We start from the raw sequence: 14595 nt of genomic DNA, 5'->3' as shown, positions 1-14595 counted from the left end.
CTCCCTCCCCCCTCTTCTCCCTGTCCCTCTCCCCCTACCCCCTCACTCACTCTCCCCCTTCCCCCCCAGTGGCATCCCTCTCACACCCACACACACTCACCCCCAGGGGCGGAGGGGGCCTTTGTCCCGGCTCCACCCCAATGAGTTCCACACAGGGGGGCCGCTCGAAGGGAGGCACCCCTCTTCCTCCAGGCAAAGGGGAGTCCGGTCCGCCGGGCCAAAGCCGGCTGCCCAGGCCAGGCCACAGGCCAAGGCAAGAGTGGAAGAGAGCCCGTTGGAAGTTCGAGGCAAGAACGCGCAGCCAGAAAACAAACAGCGTGGCTTTCCTCTCTCTGCCGTGCTCAGGAGCAGCTTCTGGCAGGGCGGGGCTTTCTCCTCGCGGGTGACCTGGCTGGCCTTCTCTGCTCCTGCCTTTTCTCTGCCCTGCTGCCTGTTCTCGGATCTGGTGCAGCCGGCAGTGCCTCTTCCTCGTCCTGTTTTTCCCACCCGAAGCCTCAGGGCTGTCCTGCTGCAGCTGCGCTTCAGCCGAATCCCTCTCGGACGGCTGCTTGGAGCCATTGAGCAACTCCGCCCCCCCTCTGACGTGCCTGGGACCGGTTCATCTTCCTTCGGGAAGCATCTGGGGGGGGGGCATCACGCTCTGCATCCTTCCTCACCATCCCCCCTGTCCCCTCCCTTGTCTTAAATTTGAATTTGAATTTTGAATTTTATTAAATTTATACCCCGCCCTTCTCCCGGAGGACTCAGGGCGGCTTACAGCCAGTTTAAAAACAATAATACAATACCATACAAATTTTAAAAATGATTAAAAATAAATATTTAAAATAGGCCGCTTCTACTAAAAATACTGTCATACCCCCTCCCTCCCTTCCCCTTGTCTTCCTCCCTGTCACCCCCTCCCTTCCCCTTGTCTTCCTCCCTACTCCCCTCCTTCTCTGCCCCCCCCATCTCCCCTGCCTCTCCCACATGGTCACCTCTTTCCTCCTGGTCTCCCCTGCAGCCTTCCACCAGCACGCCTTCAGACTCTTCATCGTCTCGGCCCTCGGACACATGTTCCTGACCTGCCTGCTCTGGGGTATGACCAAGAAGTACGCCATCACTCCCGAGGTAGGACTGCTCCCCTCTAGCTGCCTTCTCCTTTGGGCCCCTGAGTGACGGGTTGGTGGGGTGCCATCACGTTCTTCTCACCTTTTAGCCACCACGTAGATTTTCTCCACACTAAAGGAATAAGCAGTTAAGAAAGACACCTCAGACTAGTGCAGGGTAGAGCAGGCCTTAGAAAAGGTATCTATCTAGATAGGAAATTGATTGATTGATTGATTGATTGATTGATTATGCACCCTCAAGTTGTCAACTCTTAACAGAGTGGATAAATGGATCTTCCCCGTGATGATCTGCACCCAGCCTGTTCCTTCAGGTCTTCCAGCTGTGTCCACTGGGACTGAGTCCCTCCACCTTTCCTGCTGGCCATCCCTTCTTCTCCAGAGGCTTCTCTGGAGAGCTGGGTCTTCGTGAAGTTTGTCCAGAGTGGGATAATTTGATCCTGGTCTTTTTTTATTTTTTATTTCTTTGGCGGTTCAACCGTTCCAGGCAGCAGCTGCCCCATCCTGGTCACGGGGCTTCTTAACTTGCCAGCCGCTGCTTATTAGGGAAAAAAAGCTGTTCAGGAAGATACACTCGGAAAGCCAGACGACACAGGCAGTCCTTGACTTACGACCACAACTGAGCCCAAAATTTACGTCGATAAGCAAGGCAGTTGTTCAATGACCTTTGTCCCATTTTATGACCTTTTTGCCAGTTAAGTGATTCACCCGGACATTACGCAAATCTGATTTCCCAGGGACTTGGTTTGTCAGAGGCCGGCGGGGAAGTTTAGAAACGGTGGTCAGGTGACCCTGGGATACATGCCAGTTGTCAAAAAGTCCACATTTTGATCACGCGTGACCCTGGGGAAGCAGTGAAAGTGTGAAAAACGGCCATGCCACTTTTTCCAGTCCCCTGGCCACTAAATAAATGGTTGTAAGTTAAGGGTTACGTAACTGTCAGGCCTCCCTCCACTTGGGCTTCTAAGTAAAAACGATCCTTACCTCCGTTTGTTCAGAAAGGTCCTAGTTTGCTAGAAGCGAAGGGAATTGCAGTAGCGCAAAGCCAGAACTGAAAATGGTACATCTCTCTTGCCTTGGTCCCTTCCCACTGTTTGTCTCCTAATAATAATAATCATAATAATCATAATAATAAAGTTGGAAGGGACACACCCCGGACTTAACAATTGTCGATAAGAAAGACAAAAAAGTCTGGAGAGTGGACGTGGGAGTGCCTGGAGACAGCAGAAGAGACGAGAAAGAACTGGAGAAGATCACAAAATACAAAGACCTACAAATAGAAATAGAAAGACTGTGGCAAAAGCAAGCAAGGGTAGTACCAATAGTAACAGGCGCCTTGGGTGCAATCCCAAAACAACTGGAGCGCCACTTGAACACCATCACCGGCATTGACAAATTTGCCATTAGTCAATTGCAAAAGGCAGCCTTACTAGGAACCGCTTCCATCCTGCGACAAAATCTGTAATAACATCAAACATCCACATCTGCCTATCCCAGGTCCTGGGTAAGGACTCGATAGGTAGACAAAACTGCCAAATCCAGTCTGAACATCTGGCTGACTGTGCGATGATTAATAATAATAATAATAATAATAATAATACAAAGACCTACAAATAGAAATAGAAAGAGTGTGGCAAAGGTAAGCAAGGGTAGTACCAATAGTAACAGGCGCCTTGGGTGCAATCCCAAAACAACTGGAGCACCGTTATTATTATTATTATTATTATTATTATTATTATTATTATTATTATTATTATTAGTAGTAGTAGTAGTAGTAGTAATAGTAGTAGTAGTAGTAGTAGTAGTACCAAGGGTAGTACCAATAGTCATAGGCGCCTTGGGTGCAACCCCAAAACAACTGGAGCACCACTTGAACACCATCATCGGCATTGACAAATTCGCCATTAGTCAATTGCAAAAGGCGGCCTTACTAGGAACGGCTTCCATCCTGCGACGAGATCCGTAATACCATCAAACATCCACATCTGACTATCCCAGGTCCTTGGGAAGGACTCGATAGGTAGACAAAAAGGCCAAATCCAGTCTGAACATCTGGCTGACTGTGCGATGATCCATAATAATAATAAAGTTGAAAGGGACCTCGGAGGTCATCTGGTCCAACCCCCTGCTCAGGCAGGAAACCCTATACCGTTTCAGACAAATGGCTGTCCAGTCTCTTCTTAAAAACTTCCAGTGTTGGAGCATTCACCGCTTCTGGAGGCAGGTGGTTCCACTGGTTAATTGTTCTCCCTGTCAGGAAGTTTCTCCTTAGTTCTAGGTTGCTTCTCTCCTTGGTTAGTTTACATCCGTTGCTTCTTGTCCTGCCTTCAGGCGCTTTGGAGAATAGCTTGACTCCCTCTTCTTTGGGGCAGCCCCTGAGATACTGGAACAGTGCTATTGTCCAATTCATTTTAAAAGAGATGTTTTGGAAATGGTCACCCTATGTGGGGGGCATTCTGCTCCTGGGGAAAGGACCCTGGAGACTTTGTGGGTTCTCGCAGAGCGCTGTTCTCACAGTTCAGTTTCGTTTTCCCCCCCTCCCCAAAGCCTTCGCCCTCCCTCCCTCCCAGCCTCCCCCCAGGGTTCATGGCAAACTGACAATCAGGTGGCAGTTTTGACATATATTGGATTTTAAGGCTACGCCTGTCAGGTGCAGGATGTGAGGACAGAGAGGGTGTTGGTCCTTATGCCGGACATCTGGTGACGCTGCACCAGGTAGAAGCCACATGATCAGACTCCAGCCAAGCAAATGCTTGGTCTGTCCTTCGTTGGGTGATCTCGTTAGGGCTGTCCGTCTCCTGTGAAGAGGCGGTTTGCAACGCCTGGTCTGGTGAAACAGGTTCTATTGAGAAACATTGCAGAAAGCTGCTGGGGGTGGATGGGTGTGGAAGGTGTCAACGCTGTTAACATCGGATGTTTTTGCATTGACAACAGATGGACATGTAGCCCTCTTTTTCCCTTTCGTTTTTAGAGTTAGATGATGCTGGGGGAGGGGATGTGAATGAGAGTCCAGCTAGACATAACAACACTAAACCTAGCATGAGAATCAAGGTTATTATAACCAGAGATGATAACGACTTGGGGCTGGAGAATGAGAGAGGAAGCCCGTGCTTCAAGCTAATTGGGGAATGTGATTTATGACAGTTAATTGGAGGAGGGAATTGTGCTTTGATACTATGGGCTCAGGGGAGGGGAATTCGGTTTTTGGCTTCGATTATGCAGTGCCGATGTTATGCTACTCAAATAAAAGATTCTTTAAGGTAAACAATGCCTCAAAGTTCTTTCGAAGAGTTTCATCTGTTGGAACCAGGACAGGAGGTCTCTGAGGTCGGTGTCCTTGAGACATTGTCCCAGGCTGTGAGTTTCACAAAGCCTCCCCCCCTTCATCCCAAGTGGGAGGGTGCAGTATTTCTCCTTGGGAGAAACGGGGTCTGGCGCAGAAGGGGGCAGTTCTTTCAAATGCGCCCTCGGCCAAAGTTGGCGCTGCCCAGGCTGCAAATGGCCTGCAGTCTGTAGCAACTTCAGCCAGACAGGGGCTGAGGCCTCTGGGAAGCAGGAGCCCCCAGGGGGGAGGGGGCGGGTTGGTTCAAGGCTGAGGCAGAGGCTGTGTTTTTGGACACACAATTGGTTTAGTTGCCTGGTGTGGAAGGGACTAAATCAGTGTTTCTCAACCTTGACAATTTTAAGGCATATGGACTTCAACTCCCAGAATTCCACAGCCAGCTTTGCTGGCTATGGAATTCTGGGAGTTGAAGTCCACATGTCTTAAAATTGTCAAGGTTGAGAAACACTGGACTAAATGAACTGGAAGTTTGTAAGAAGAGACTGGACAGCCATTTGTCTGAAATGGTATAGGGTTTCCTGCCTGAGCAGGGGGTTGGACTAGATGACCTCCAAGGTCCCTTCCAACTTTATTATTATTATTAGTATTAGTATTAGTATTAGTATTATTAATAATAATAATAATAATATTAACTTTGGCATCCTACAGCCTAGTTTCACCAACAGAAGAGTGTATTTGTACTCAGAGTTGGATTGTGGGGTCCCTGGTGCTCTCTCTTTCCTTGCAGACGTTTCATGACCCAACTAGGTAACCTCATCAGTGCTAGAAGGGTGGGGGGCTTTGCTGGGGGGGAGGAGGAGGACAGTGGCAACAACCGTGAGCACTGATGATGTCACCTACTCTGGTAGTGAAACGTCTGCAAGGAAACCGCCAAGCTCAGCGTATCAAGACCCCGTCTGCCTGGCTTTGTCGTCGGTGTGTTCTTTGGACTGGAGTCTGCTGGGTAAAGGAGACCCTTGGGTCCCCTTTACCCCTCTGCTCTCCTGCCTGTGTTGTTTGAGGGCCGCTTACTCGGAGGTGACCCCTGTGGGGAGGCTGTAGTAGGGCCTTCCCTGGCCTGACCCGGGGGTTCTGCCCCCTTGCCGGGTGTGGGAGGGAGAGGGGGGGAGTGCTGGACCACCAGGAGGCAGTGTCTGTTTTCCTGGCTTGCCTTGATTACTTTCTGCCCCTGGGCCCTGCTTGTACTGGGTGTCTGGTACAACTTCATTGGGGGGGAGGGAAGGGGGCTCTGGGGTCCCAGACAGTGTAGGGCAGGACTTTTCAACTCCCAGAATTCTCCAGCCATCCCTTTCTCCCTTTCCAGGGCTTAAGGGAGGTTCCTGTTCTCTTTCTGTGCATCCGGGTTCCCGACTATTGGCGCCAACGCCATCAGCTCTACTATAACTGTAAATTAAACGGGACCCCTCAGAATCCTCCTATTGGCCCTCCTCCTCCTTAGACCTTCTCACCTTTGACCTTGGTTGTGGTGGGGGTGAGGGGTTGAAGGTGCTCCAGGTGACCCTGAAGGTTGTGGCTGTGCAGAGAATGTGGGCAGGAAATGCTGAGGTGGGGATGGTCGTGGTTAATTCTGCTTGTGTGAGCCATGGGAGAATAGAGAATAACAGAGGGGGAAAAGACCTTGGAGGTCATCTAGTCCAACCCCCTGCTCAGGCAGGAAACCCTACACCATTTCGGACAAATGGCTGTCCAGTCTCTTCTTAAGAACTTCCAGTGTTGGAGCCTTCACCGCTTCTGGAGGCAGGTTGTTCCACTGGTTAATAGTTCTCACTGTCAGGAAATTTCTCCTTAGTTCCAGGTTGCTTCTCTCCTTGGTCAGTTTCCATCCGTCGCTTCTTGTCCTGCCTTTGGGCGCTTTGGAGAATAGCTTGACTCCCTCTTTGGGGCAGCCCCTGAGATACTGGAAGACTGCTATCATGTACCCCCTAATCCTCCTTTCCTCCAGACTCGCCATAGGCTCCCGTGGGGGAGGCGGGTGTTGTGGATGATGGAGGGCAGGTGCTCAGTCTGGGCTTAAGGCCGTCTGCCCCCATTAAGGACGGAAGGAGGATTTGCACACAGGATGCACAAGCACGGCGGTTCCCGGTTCCCGCCTGCCACTTCCTGTGTGAACTTTCACATCGCAGCTTGTTTGCGGCCCTTCGCTGGGCCTGGGTTCACCCAGCCCCACCCACTTCAAAGCCTGCCTGGGGCCTGATCCTGGGGATCCGTGGCCAGGCCAAAGACGCAAGAGAGGAGAGGAGGAGAAGAGAGGAGAAAAGAGAAGAGGAGAAAAGAGAAGAGAAGAGACTGGGGAGGGAAAGAAAAAGCAGAAAGAAATTTCCTTCAGAAATTCAGCCTCCTCCTACTTTTCTATTGCTTTTTCGAATTTCTCTTCGTATTTCATATTTTTGATAAGCTCATAAAAATACGAAGCGGACAAAGAAATCCAGCCTCCAGTGATGCAGGCCTGGCCAAGTAGTTGCCAGATGTTGAGGAGACATTATCTGGCTCAGCTGAAGATGGACGGAGAAAGGATTTTGCAAGACGACTTTATGAATTCTACGTCAGTTTGCAAATCAGCAGAAGTCTAGTAACTCTTCCTCTTCCATTTCACGCACGTTTTATTCCGCTGCAGCTGAGGAATTCCGATGCCTTTGAATAAAAGACCTGGGGTCGGAAGAGGTGGGACTTCTGCTCTGTCGTCTGGGGACCGGCTTTGTCAAGAGGTTTTGTGGAGAGATTTCCTGCTGTGTGTTGCACTTTTGCCTGCCCTGCTTAGCCTGCCCTACGCGTGGCGTTTTTGCTCTTCTTTCAAAGATGGTTTATTTATTTTATTATTTATTATTTATATTTTTACCCCGCCCTTCTCCCTGCGGACTCAGGGCGGCTTACAGCCTTTTAAAAACAAATACATAAATACAAAAAAATACAGTTAAAATGTTAATTAAGATGAAATATTATTAGGCCTTTGTTATTTTAAAAATTATTATAAAACCCAGCTAAAAAATAACCCTTAGGCCAGTCCTGCCAACTTAAATAGCCATGTCTTGAGGGCGCAGCGGAAGGAAGGGAGATCCGGGATCACCCGGATCTCTGGGGGTAATTCGTTCCAGAGGGTGGGAGCTCCCACAGAGAAGGCCCTCCCCCTTGGGGTCGCCAGCCGGCACTGTCTGGCTGACGGCACCCTGAGGAGACCCACCCTGTGGGAGCGTATCGGCCGATGGGAGGTAATCGGAGGCAGAAGGCGGTCTCGGAGATAACCAGGTCCGATGCCATGGAGCGCTTTGAAGATGATGACCAACACCTTGAAGCACACCCGGAAAGCCACAGGCAGCCAGTGCAGCTCGCGCAGCAGCGGTGTTACATGGGAGCGACGAGTCCCTCCCATCACCGCCCGCGCGGCTGCATTCTGGACTAACTGGAGCCTCCGAGTGCTCCTCAAGGGGAGCCCCATGTAGAGAGCATTGCAGTAGTCCAGGCGGGAGGTGACAAGAGCATGGGTGACTGTGCACAAGTTGTTCTGCTTGGGGGAATTTTTCAAAGAGAGTTTAGTTTGCAGCACCAGCTCTCGGGACCTCAGTGGTGACAAAAGAGTTTTCTAAAGATGAATGATCTGCCGGGGACTTTTTCAGCCTCTGGGTCGCATCCAGAGCGCAGCTCCTTCTGCAAACTTTCTCAAACTGAAACCGCATCGTCGGCTATTTGTAGCCTCCGCATGTGATGCTCCCCGTAGCTGTTCCTCAGGGTCCTCCCCTTTCTGCCCTAAATAAACCCTTTGCAGATCTACCCTGGCAGCCCTGGTTTGTCTCAGGCTAGCTGAGTCAGGCAGCCGATGAAAGGATGTTGTCTAGTTTTGTATCTGAAGCCGCTCGGAATTTGCTCTGCCTGCAGCAGCGCTTGAGTTACGCTTGACCAGCCTCTTCCATTGACCGGTCCAGACGGGGATGTTCTTCAGAGGCTGAGACCCTGGAAAGAGTGCGGAGAAGAGCGACAGAGATGGTCAGGGCATGGGAGGCTAAAACATGTGAAGAACGGTTGCGCAAATTGGGTTTGTCTAGTTCAGGGGTAGGCAACCTTGGCTCTTTTGTGACTCGTGGACTTCAACTCCCAGAATTCCTGAGCCAGCCATGCTGAGGGGAAAGGGAGAGGTTTCCATGCTGAGCCATGCTGGCTCAGGAATTCTGGGAGTTGAAGTCCACGAGTCACGAAGGGGCCAAAGTTCCCCCATGCTGGCTCAGGAATTCTGGGAGTTGAAGTCCACCAGTCATGAGGGGGCCATAGTTCCTCCATGCTGGCTGAGGAATTCTGGGAGTTGAAGTCTGCAAGTCATGAAGAGGCCATAGTTTCCCCCATGCTGGCTGAGGAATTCTGGGAGTTGAAGTCCACGAGTCATAAAAGAGCCACGGTTGCCTACCCCTGGTCTAGTTTAATTGAAAGAAGGACCAGGGGGTGACATCATGGCAGTCTTCCAATATAGGAGGGCTGCCCCAAAGAAGAATTGGGGGTCAAGCTATCCTCCAAAGCGCCCGAAGGCAGGACAAGAAGCAACGGATGGAAACTCATCAAGGAGAGAAGCAACCTGGAACTAAGGAGAAACTTCCTGACAGTGAGGACAATTAACCAGTGGAACCACCTGCCTCCAGACGTTGTGGGTGCTCCATCACTGGAGACTTTCGAGGAGAGATTGGAGAACCGTTTGACTGGGATGATACAAGGTCTCCTGCCTTGGCCAGGGGCTCGGACTGCCTTCCAACTCTGTGGCTCCGTCCCTTCCAGCCCCGGGATGGTGTGGAATGCTGAGGCTCCAGGACGGGCGCAGAGCTGGGTGAGGCCCAAAGATCTTTCTAGCCCCGCACTGAGGGGTCCACCAGAGGCATCTGCAGAGCTGGCCAGCAGGGCAGAGAGCAGTAAACACCAGGGCTGCACAAAAGCTGTTTTTTCCGGCACGTGGCGTTTCTCCCGTGCATCATTCGGCGGGGGGGGACGGCTCAGCAGCTTCCCACGGAGGGGCTGGCTCAGCCTGCTCTAGGGAAGCAGCGGGGCAGCTTCCAGTTTGGAGGGGCAGTTTCTGGACACCTGCCTGACCACGGCATGGGTCAGGAGGAGAGGCTGAAGGTTCTCCAGGACGTCCTGTCCCGAATTCTCTGGGTTTTCTCCGGCCTCAGCGGTGACCCTCTTCCACTCCCTCTGCCCAGCCTGGTGGCCCTTCTCAAGCCCCCCAGCCCGTCTCCTCGGGCCCCCTGCGATCCTCCTCAGACTTTGCAAAGAGGCAGGGGGGGTCTTTCCTTCTGGCTGTTGCAGGAAGTCCTCAACTTGCAACAGTTCGTTTAGTAGTGGCTATTCGAAGTGACAGCGGCACTGAAAAAAGGGCCTCCTGATCGTTTTTCACACGGCCGTGGCAGCCTCCCCCGCAGTCACGTGATCGAAATTCAGACTGCAGGCCCCTGACTCGTATTGATGGCGGTCGCAGCGTCCCGGGTTCAGGTGATCCCCTTGTGTCACCTGACCAGCCAAGTCAGTGGCGAAGCCGGGTTCTCTTAACGACCGTGTTCCGTGCAGTGATTCACTTAATACCTCTGGCGTGAAAGGTCCGTAAAATGGGGCAAAACTCACTTAACAAATGTCTCATTTAACAAAGGGAAGCGTCGGATCCAATTGGGGTCGTAAGTTGAGAACCACCTGTATGGAAGCAGGATGGGGAGGGGGGTATTTTGAATGAAATTAGGGTGTTCAGGTCTGATGGATCTAGAGGCGGAGGGAGCCCTCTAGGTTTCCAAGGGTCCCCCCCCCAAAAAAAGTGGTTATGCTTTACTTTCTGCTTGCACAAAGGAGCAACGGGAGACCCCCGGAGGCTTTGCCTGTCTGCCCCCATGGGAGGGAGGGAGGAGGCAGGGGGGTCCCGCAAGGGGCTTTGTCCAGTCTTGGCCTGGGCAAAGCAGAGTGTAGAGGCCTGGGGGGGGGCTTGTGTGGGGCTGAGGGGGGCCGGGGGAAGTCATCCCTCCACCTTTCTCTCCACAGGAGCACAAGTCCTACAAGTGGAAATGGTGGCTTTTCATTTTCAACCTGGTCACCTTCCTGGTGGCCGTCTGCTTCTACTACCGTCACAATTGGTATTGCGAGGCTGGAGGTAAGGAGGGGGCCCTGGCCGCTTTCTCCTCTGGGCACGCCCCGGAGTCCTGCCCTCCTTCGCCTTCGGGGCCTCTAGAGCAGGGGTCCTCCACCTTGGCCACTTTAAGACGCGTGCCTGGCTGAGGAATTCTGGGAGTTGAAGTCCACCAGTCATCAAAGGGCCACATTTGAAGACCCCCCCCTGGACTTCAACTCCCAGAATTCCTCAGCTAGGCACGCTGGCTGAGGGATTCTGGGAGTTGAAGTCCACCAGTCATCAAAGGGCCAAGTTGGAAGACCCCCCCTGGACTTCAACTCCCAGAATTCCTCAGCTAGGCACGCTGGCTGAGGAATTCTGGGAGTTGAAGTCCACAAGTCATCAAAGGGCCAAGTTGGAAGACCCCCCCCCCTAGACTTCAACTCTCAGAATTCCTCAGCTAGGCACGCTGGTTGAGGAATTCTGGGAGTTGAAGTCCACAAGTCATCAAAGGGTGAAGTTGGAAGACCCCCCTGGACTTCAACTCCCAGAATTCCTCAGCTAGGCACGCTGGCTGAGGGATTCTGGGAGTTGAAGTCCCAAGTCATCAAAGGGCCAAGTTGGAAGACACCCCCCCCCCCGGACTTCAACTCCCAGAATTCCTCAGCTAGGCACGCTGGCTGAAGAATTCTGGGAGTTGAAGTCCACCAGTCATCAAAGGGCCAAGTTGGAAGACCCCTGCGCTAGGCCTTTCCTGGGCTCACTGCTTTCTCTTCCAAGTGTCCGATAGCTGAAGCCTTTAGACCGGGGACCTTTTTGTGCCCAGAACCCCTTTGAGAATCCTTTTGTCCCCTTTGGACCCTCCTCAGAGCAAGATGTATTTAAAAGCCTCGTGCTAAAGGCCGGGATCTAGCAGTGTGGCAAAGGAAATTAATTGTGCCCTAATGGCGTTCCACAACATTAAAAAGAACAAGCATGTAACATAGTAATGTCCGTCCTTCATTATTAGCCCACTAAATCAGTATAAACACCACTTTGGGGGTGTCAATCATGTTAAGTACTGAGATTTATTGAAGTTAGCACATGTTCTGGGGGCCCAGAGATCAGTCCTTCCTGACCTGCAAATTTTATTGAGTGAAAAATTAATTTTCCGTTGCCGATTATTGAAAATAAACTTGGGACGTTTGGTCCGTAAAGCCCAGGTTAGAAGGTCTGCTTTCGACCTCTGAGCCAGGCAAGGGTGGTTTTTTTTTTGCACATGGCCAGGAACACTCTTTAGAAAGAGCATTGCTTGGAAGGGATGAGAAGTGGATCCAACTGTTGAACGCAGACGGGGCTCCCGGTGTGGAGCAGAAGACCCTGGATTTTGTTTCACATCGGGTTCCAAATTGGGCAGCTTTTAAGACTGGTGGAACTTCAATTCCCAGAATTCCCTACCTAGCCATGAATGATAGAGTTGGACGGGACCAGAAGGATTACCTTGTCCGTTGTTTCTCATGCTGGCTGGGGGATTCTGGGAGTTGAAGGCCACCGGTCTTAAAAAGTTGCCAAATTTACAGCCCCCTGCTTTATATCGCATCCAAGTAGTAGTATTAGTAGTAGTAGTAGTAGTAGTAGTAGTAGTAGTAATAATAATAATAATAATAATAATAATAATAATAATAATAATAATAATAATAATAATAATAATAATAATAATAATAAAAGTTGGAAGGGACCTTGGAGGTCATCTAGTCCAACCCCCTGCTCATTTCTGATGAGCAAGTTGAGAAGGTTAGAGCAGGTTCTCGGCCTCGGCAGCCTTTAAGACTTGGGGCGCTCCCAGGACCCCCCCAGCCAGGGACAGACTAGAAGACCTCCAAGGCCCCTCCCGGCCCTAGGATTCCATGTTCTGTGCCCTGCTTCCTCCTGCAGTGTACACGGTCTTCGCCTTCCTGGAGTACCTGGTGGTCCTGTCCAACATGGCCTTCCACATGACTGCCTGGTGGGACTTTGGCAACAAGGAGCTGGTCATCTGCTCCCCGCCGGAGGGGAAGCACTTCTAGCCGAGGACTGGACAGTCATGGCTGGCGTGGGAATCTCGTCACGGGGGGGCCGGTGCTGTCGCTTTGGAAAGGGGGGGCTTTGCGCCGGCTCTGCCGTCCCTGAATCCTGAAGGGGAGAAGGAGCCCCCCCCCAGGAAGGACTCTTCCATCTCCCCCCCCACCCGCTTAGTCCCGATAAGAGGTGGGCAGGAATCATTGCGGCCTCTGGCTTGACGGACACTGCTCGGAGAGAGATGTCGGGGGGGGGCCTGTAAAGGCCACTGCTGCCCAAAACTTGGGGAGGGGGGCATTACCTCCAGGATGGTGGGGGGCACCTCCCTTTCCATGGGAATTGTTCCCTGATGGGGGAGTTGCAGCTCGCCCCCTCCTTCAGCCACAGGATTCCCCCCCCCCCTGGGATTTTGGGTGCCCATTATAAGGAAGGCGATTGCCCGGTTGGGTCCCGGAGGTGAAACAAGTGGGCGGGAGGGGCTAAGGTGTTTGAGACACCCCTCTCTCCCCCTCCCCTCAATTTCCAGCTTTTGCACTGATGTCCCCCTCCCACCCAAACCCCTCTACCCCCCCCAGGCCGGGGGAAGGGATGGCTGCCGTGCGTTGACAGTGTTAACCTTCCTGCTTTGACTCTTTCCATCCTGAGACTTGGAAGTCTGGGGAAATGTTCAAAGTGATCCCCCTTCCAAAGATACAGGCCTTGGGGAGTGTGTGTGTGTGTGTGTGTGTGTGTTGTTGTTGTGTGGTGGCTGTGTGACCAAAACGGAGGCTCATTCAGCCGGAACTGAGGCGCCCTTGAAGACCGGCTGAAGGAGAAGCTCTGCCCAACGATTTGCGCCAAAGAGGGGCTGGACGGGGTCCGGCGCCTTCTCTGAAGCTGGGATGTGGACGCAGGAAAAGGTGGATTCGCTCCGGGTTCCGGGCCCTGCAACCGTCATAAATACAAGACGGGAGAAGCAAGGCTGAGCCTAGGGTTCTTCGCCCCCCCCCCGAAGCCAGGCTGGGAGGGTCCTCTGCGCCCCCCCTACCCCCGGGGCAGAGTCGAGGGCCCTGAGCCCACATGCGCCATCGGAAGGCCGAGGCGTTCGGACACCGGGACCCGGGGTCACCCAGGGGCGGCACTTCTGCTTCCTCGTCTTCCTGCGGGAAAATCCGCATCGCCAGATAATGTATTTTCGTCCAGTTTTTACTTTCCCCACAAAATAAAGCACCGAGTATTTTTTTTAAAAAGGCGAGTTGTCCGGGTGGCTTTAGAGGGGGGGGGGTGCCGGGGGTGATGGTGGTGGTGGTCCTCGCTGGCTCCGGTCTTTCACGGTCTGTCCCTCGTCCCCCTCTCGGTCTGCAGCCCCTCGGATCCCAGGCCCTGCTCTTTTCCCCCTTGCAGCCGAGGAGACCTCTGGAAAAACGGAGGGGGGGGGTTAGTTGCTCCTCCCCCCCCCCCATTTGGGGAAACCTGGCCGGGGGATTCTGGGAGCTGAGCTCCAGGGGTCCTAGAAGCTGCCCAGTTGGAGAAAGACGGGACCAGGGGATCCTTCTGGTTCCTTCCCACTCGGCCGTTCCTGACTGGCTGGGGAATTCTGGGAGTTGAAGTCCTCAGGTCTGACAGAGGCCACGGTTGGGAGGCCCTGCTCCAGATGGCGATGCCCTGTGCGGCTCTGGGCCCCCCGCTTCCCAAAGGGGGGCAGTGAGAAATTGGAGGGAGCTCTGGGGGGGGGCACAATGAAAGGAAGAGGAGACAGATGAGAGCCCTCTTCAAATATCTCCTCTCCGGGAGAAGGTCCAGCCTCAGAGGGTCAAGCGGAGCCCACAAACCACAGGGAGTCCTCCACTTACGTTCATTTAGTGACCATTTGAAGTTAAAACAGTACAGAATAAAGTGACTTATGACCGGTTTTCACACTTGTGACCGTTGTAGCATCCCCACGGTCATGTGATCAAAATTTGGATGCTTGGCAACTGACTCGTACTTATGACAGTTGCAGCGTCCTGGGGGGGGGTCACGTGTCCCGGGGGAGGCCATGACCTGACCAGGAAGCCAGATTCACTTAA

At 52.6% G+C, this 14595-nt stretch overlaps 1 protein-coding gene across 1 annotated transcript in view; it reads left to right on the top strand.

Annotated features, from left to right (window-relative positions):
• The window catches only part of PGAP2 (post-GPI attachment to proteins 2), a 13479-nt gene extending 924 nt beyond the window's left edge, over window positions 1-12555 (top strand). The window contains exons 3-5 of the mRNA XM_015827795.1: window positions 1001-1107; window positions 10444-10552; window positions 12425-12555. Coding sequence (XP_015683281.1) covers window positions 1001-1107; window positions 10444-10552; window positions 12425-12555 — 347 coding nt within the window. The remainder of the gene's footprint in view (window positions 1-1000; window positions 1108-10443; window positions 10553-12424) is intronic.
• The last annotated feature ends 2040 nt before the right edge of the window (window positions 12556-14595 follow it).

The sequence above is a fragment of the Protobothrops mucrosquamatus genome, unplaced genomic scaffold (assembly GCF_001527695.2).
Source record: "Protobothrops mucrosquamatus isolate PMUCROS unplaced genomic scaffold, P.Mucros_1.0 scaffold3953, whole genome shotgun sequence".
Lineage (NCBI taxonomy): Eukaryota > Metazoa > Chordata > Lepidosauria > Squamata > Viperidae > Protobothrops > Protobothrops mucrosquamatus.
This window is presented reverse-complemented; position numbering and strand designations above follow the sequence as displayed.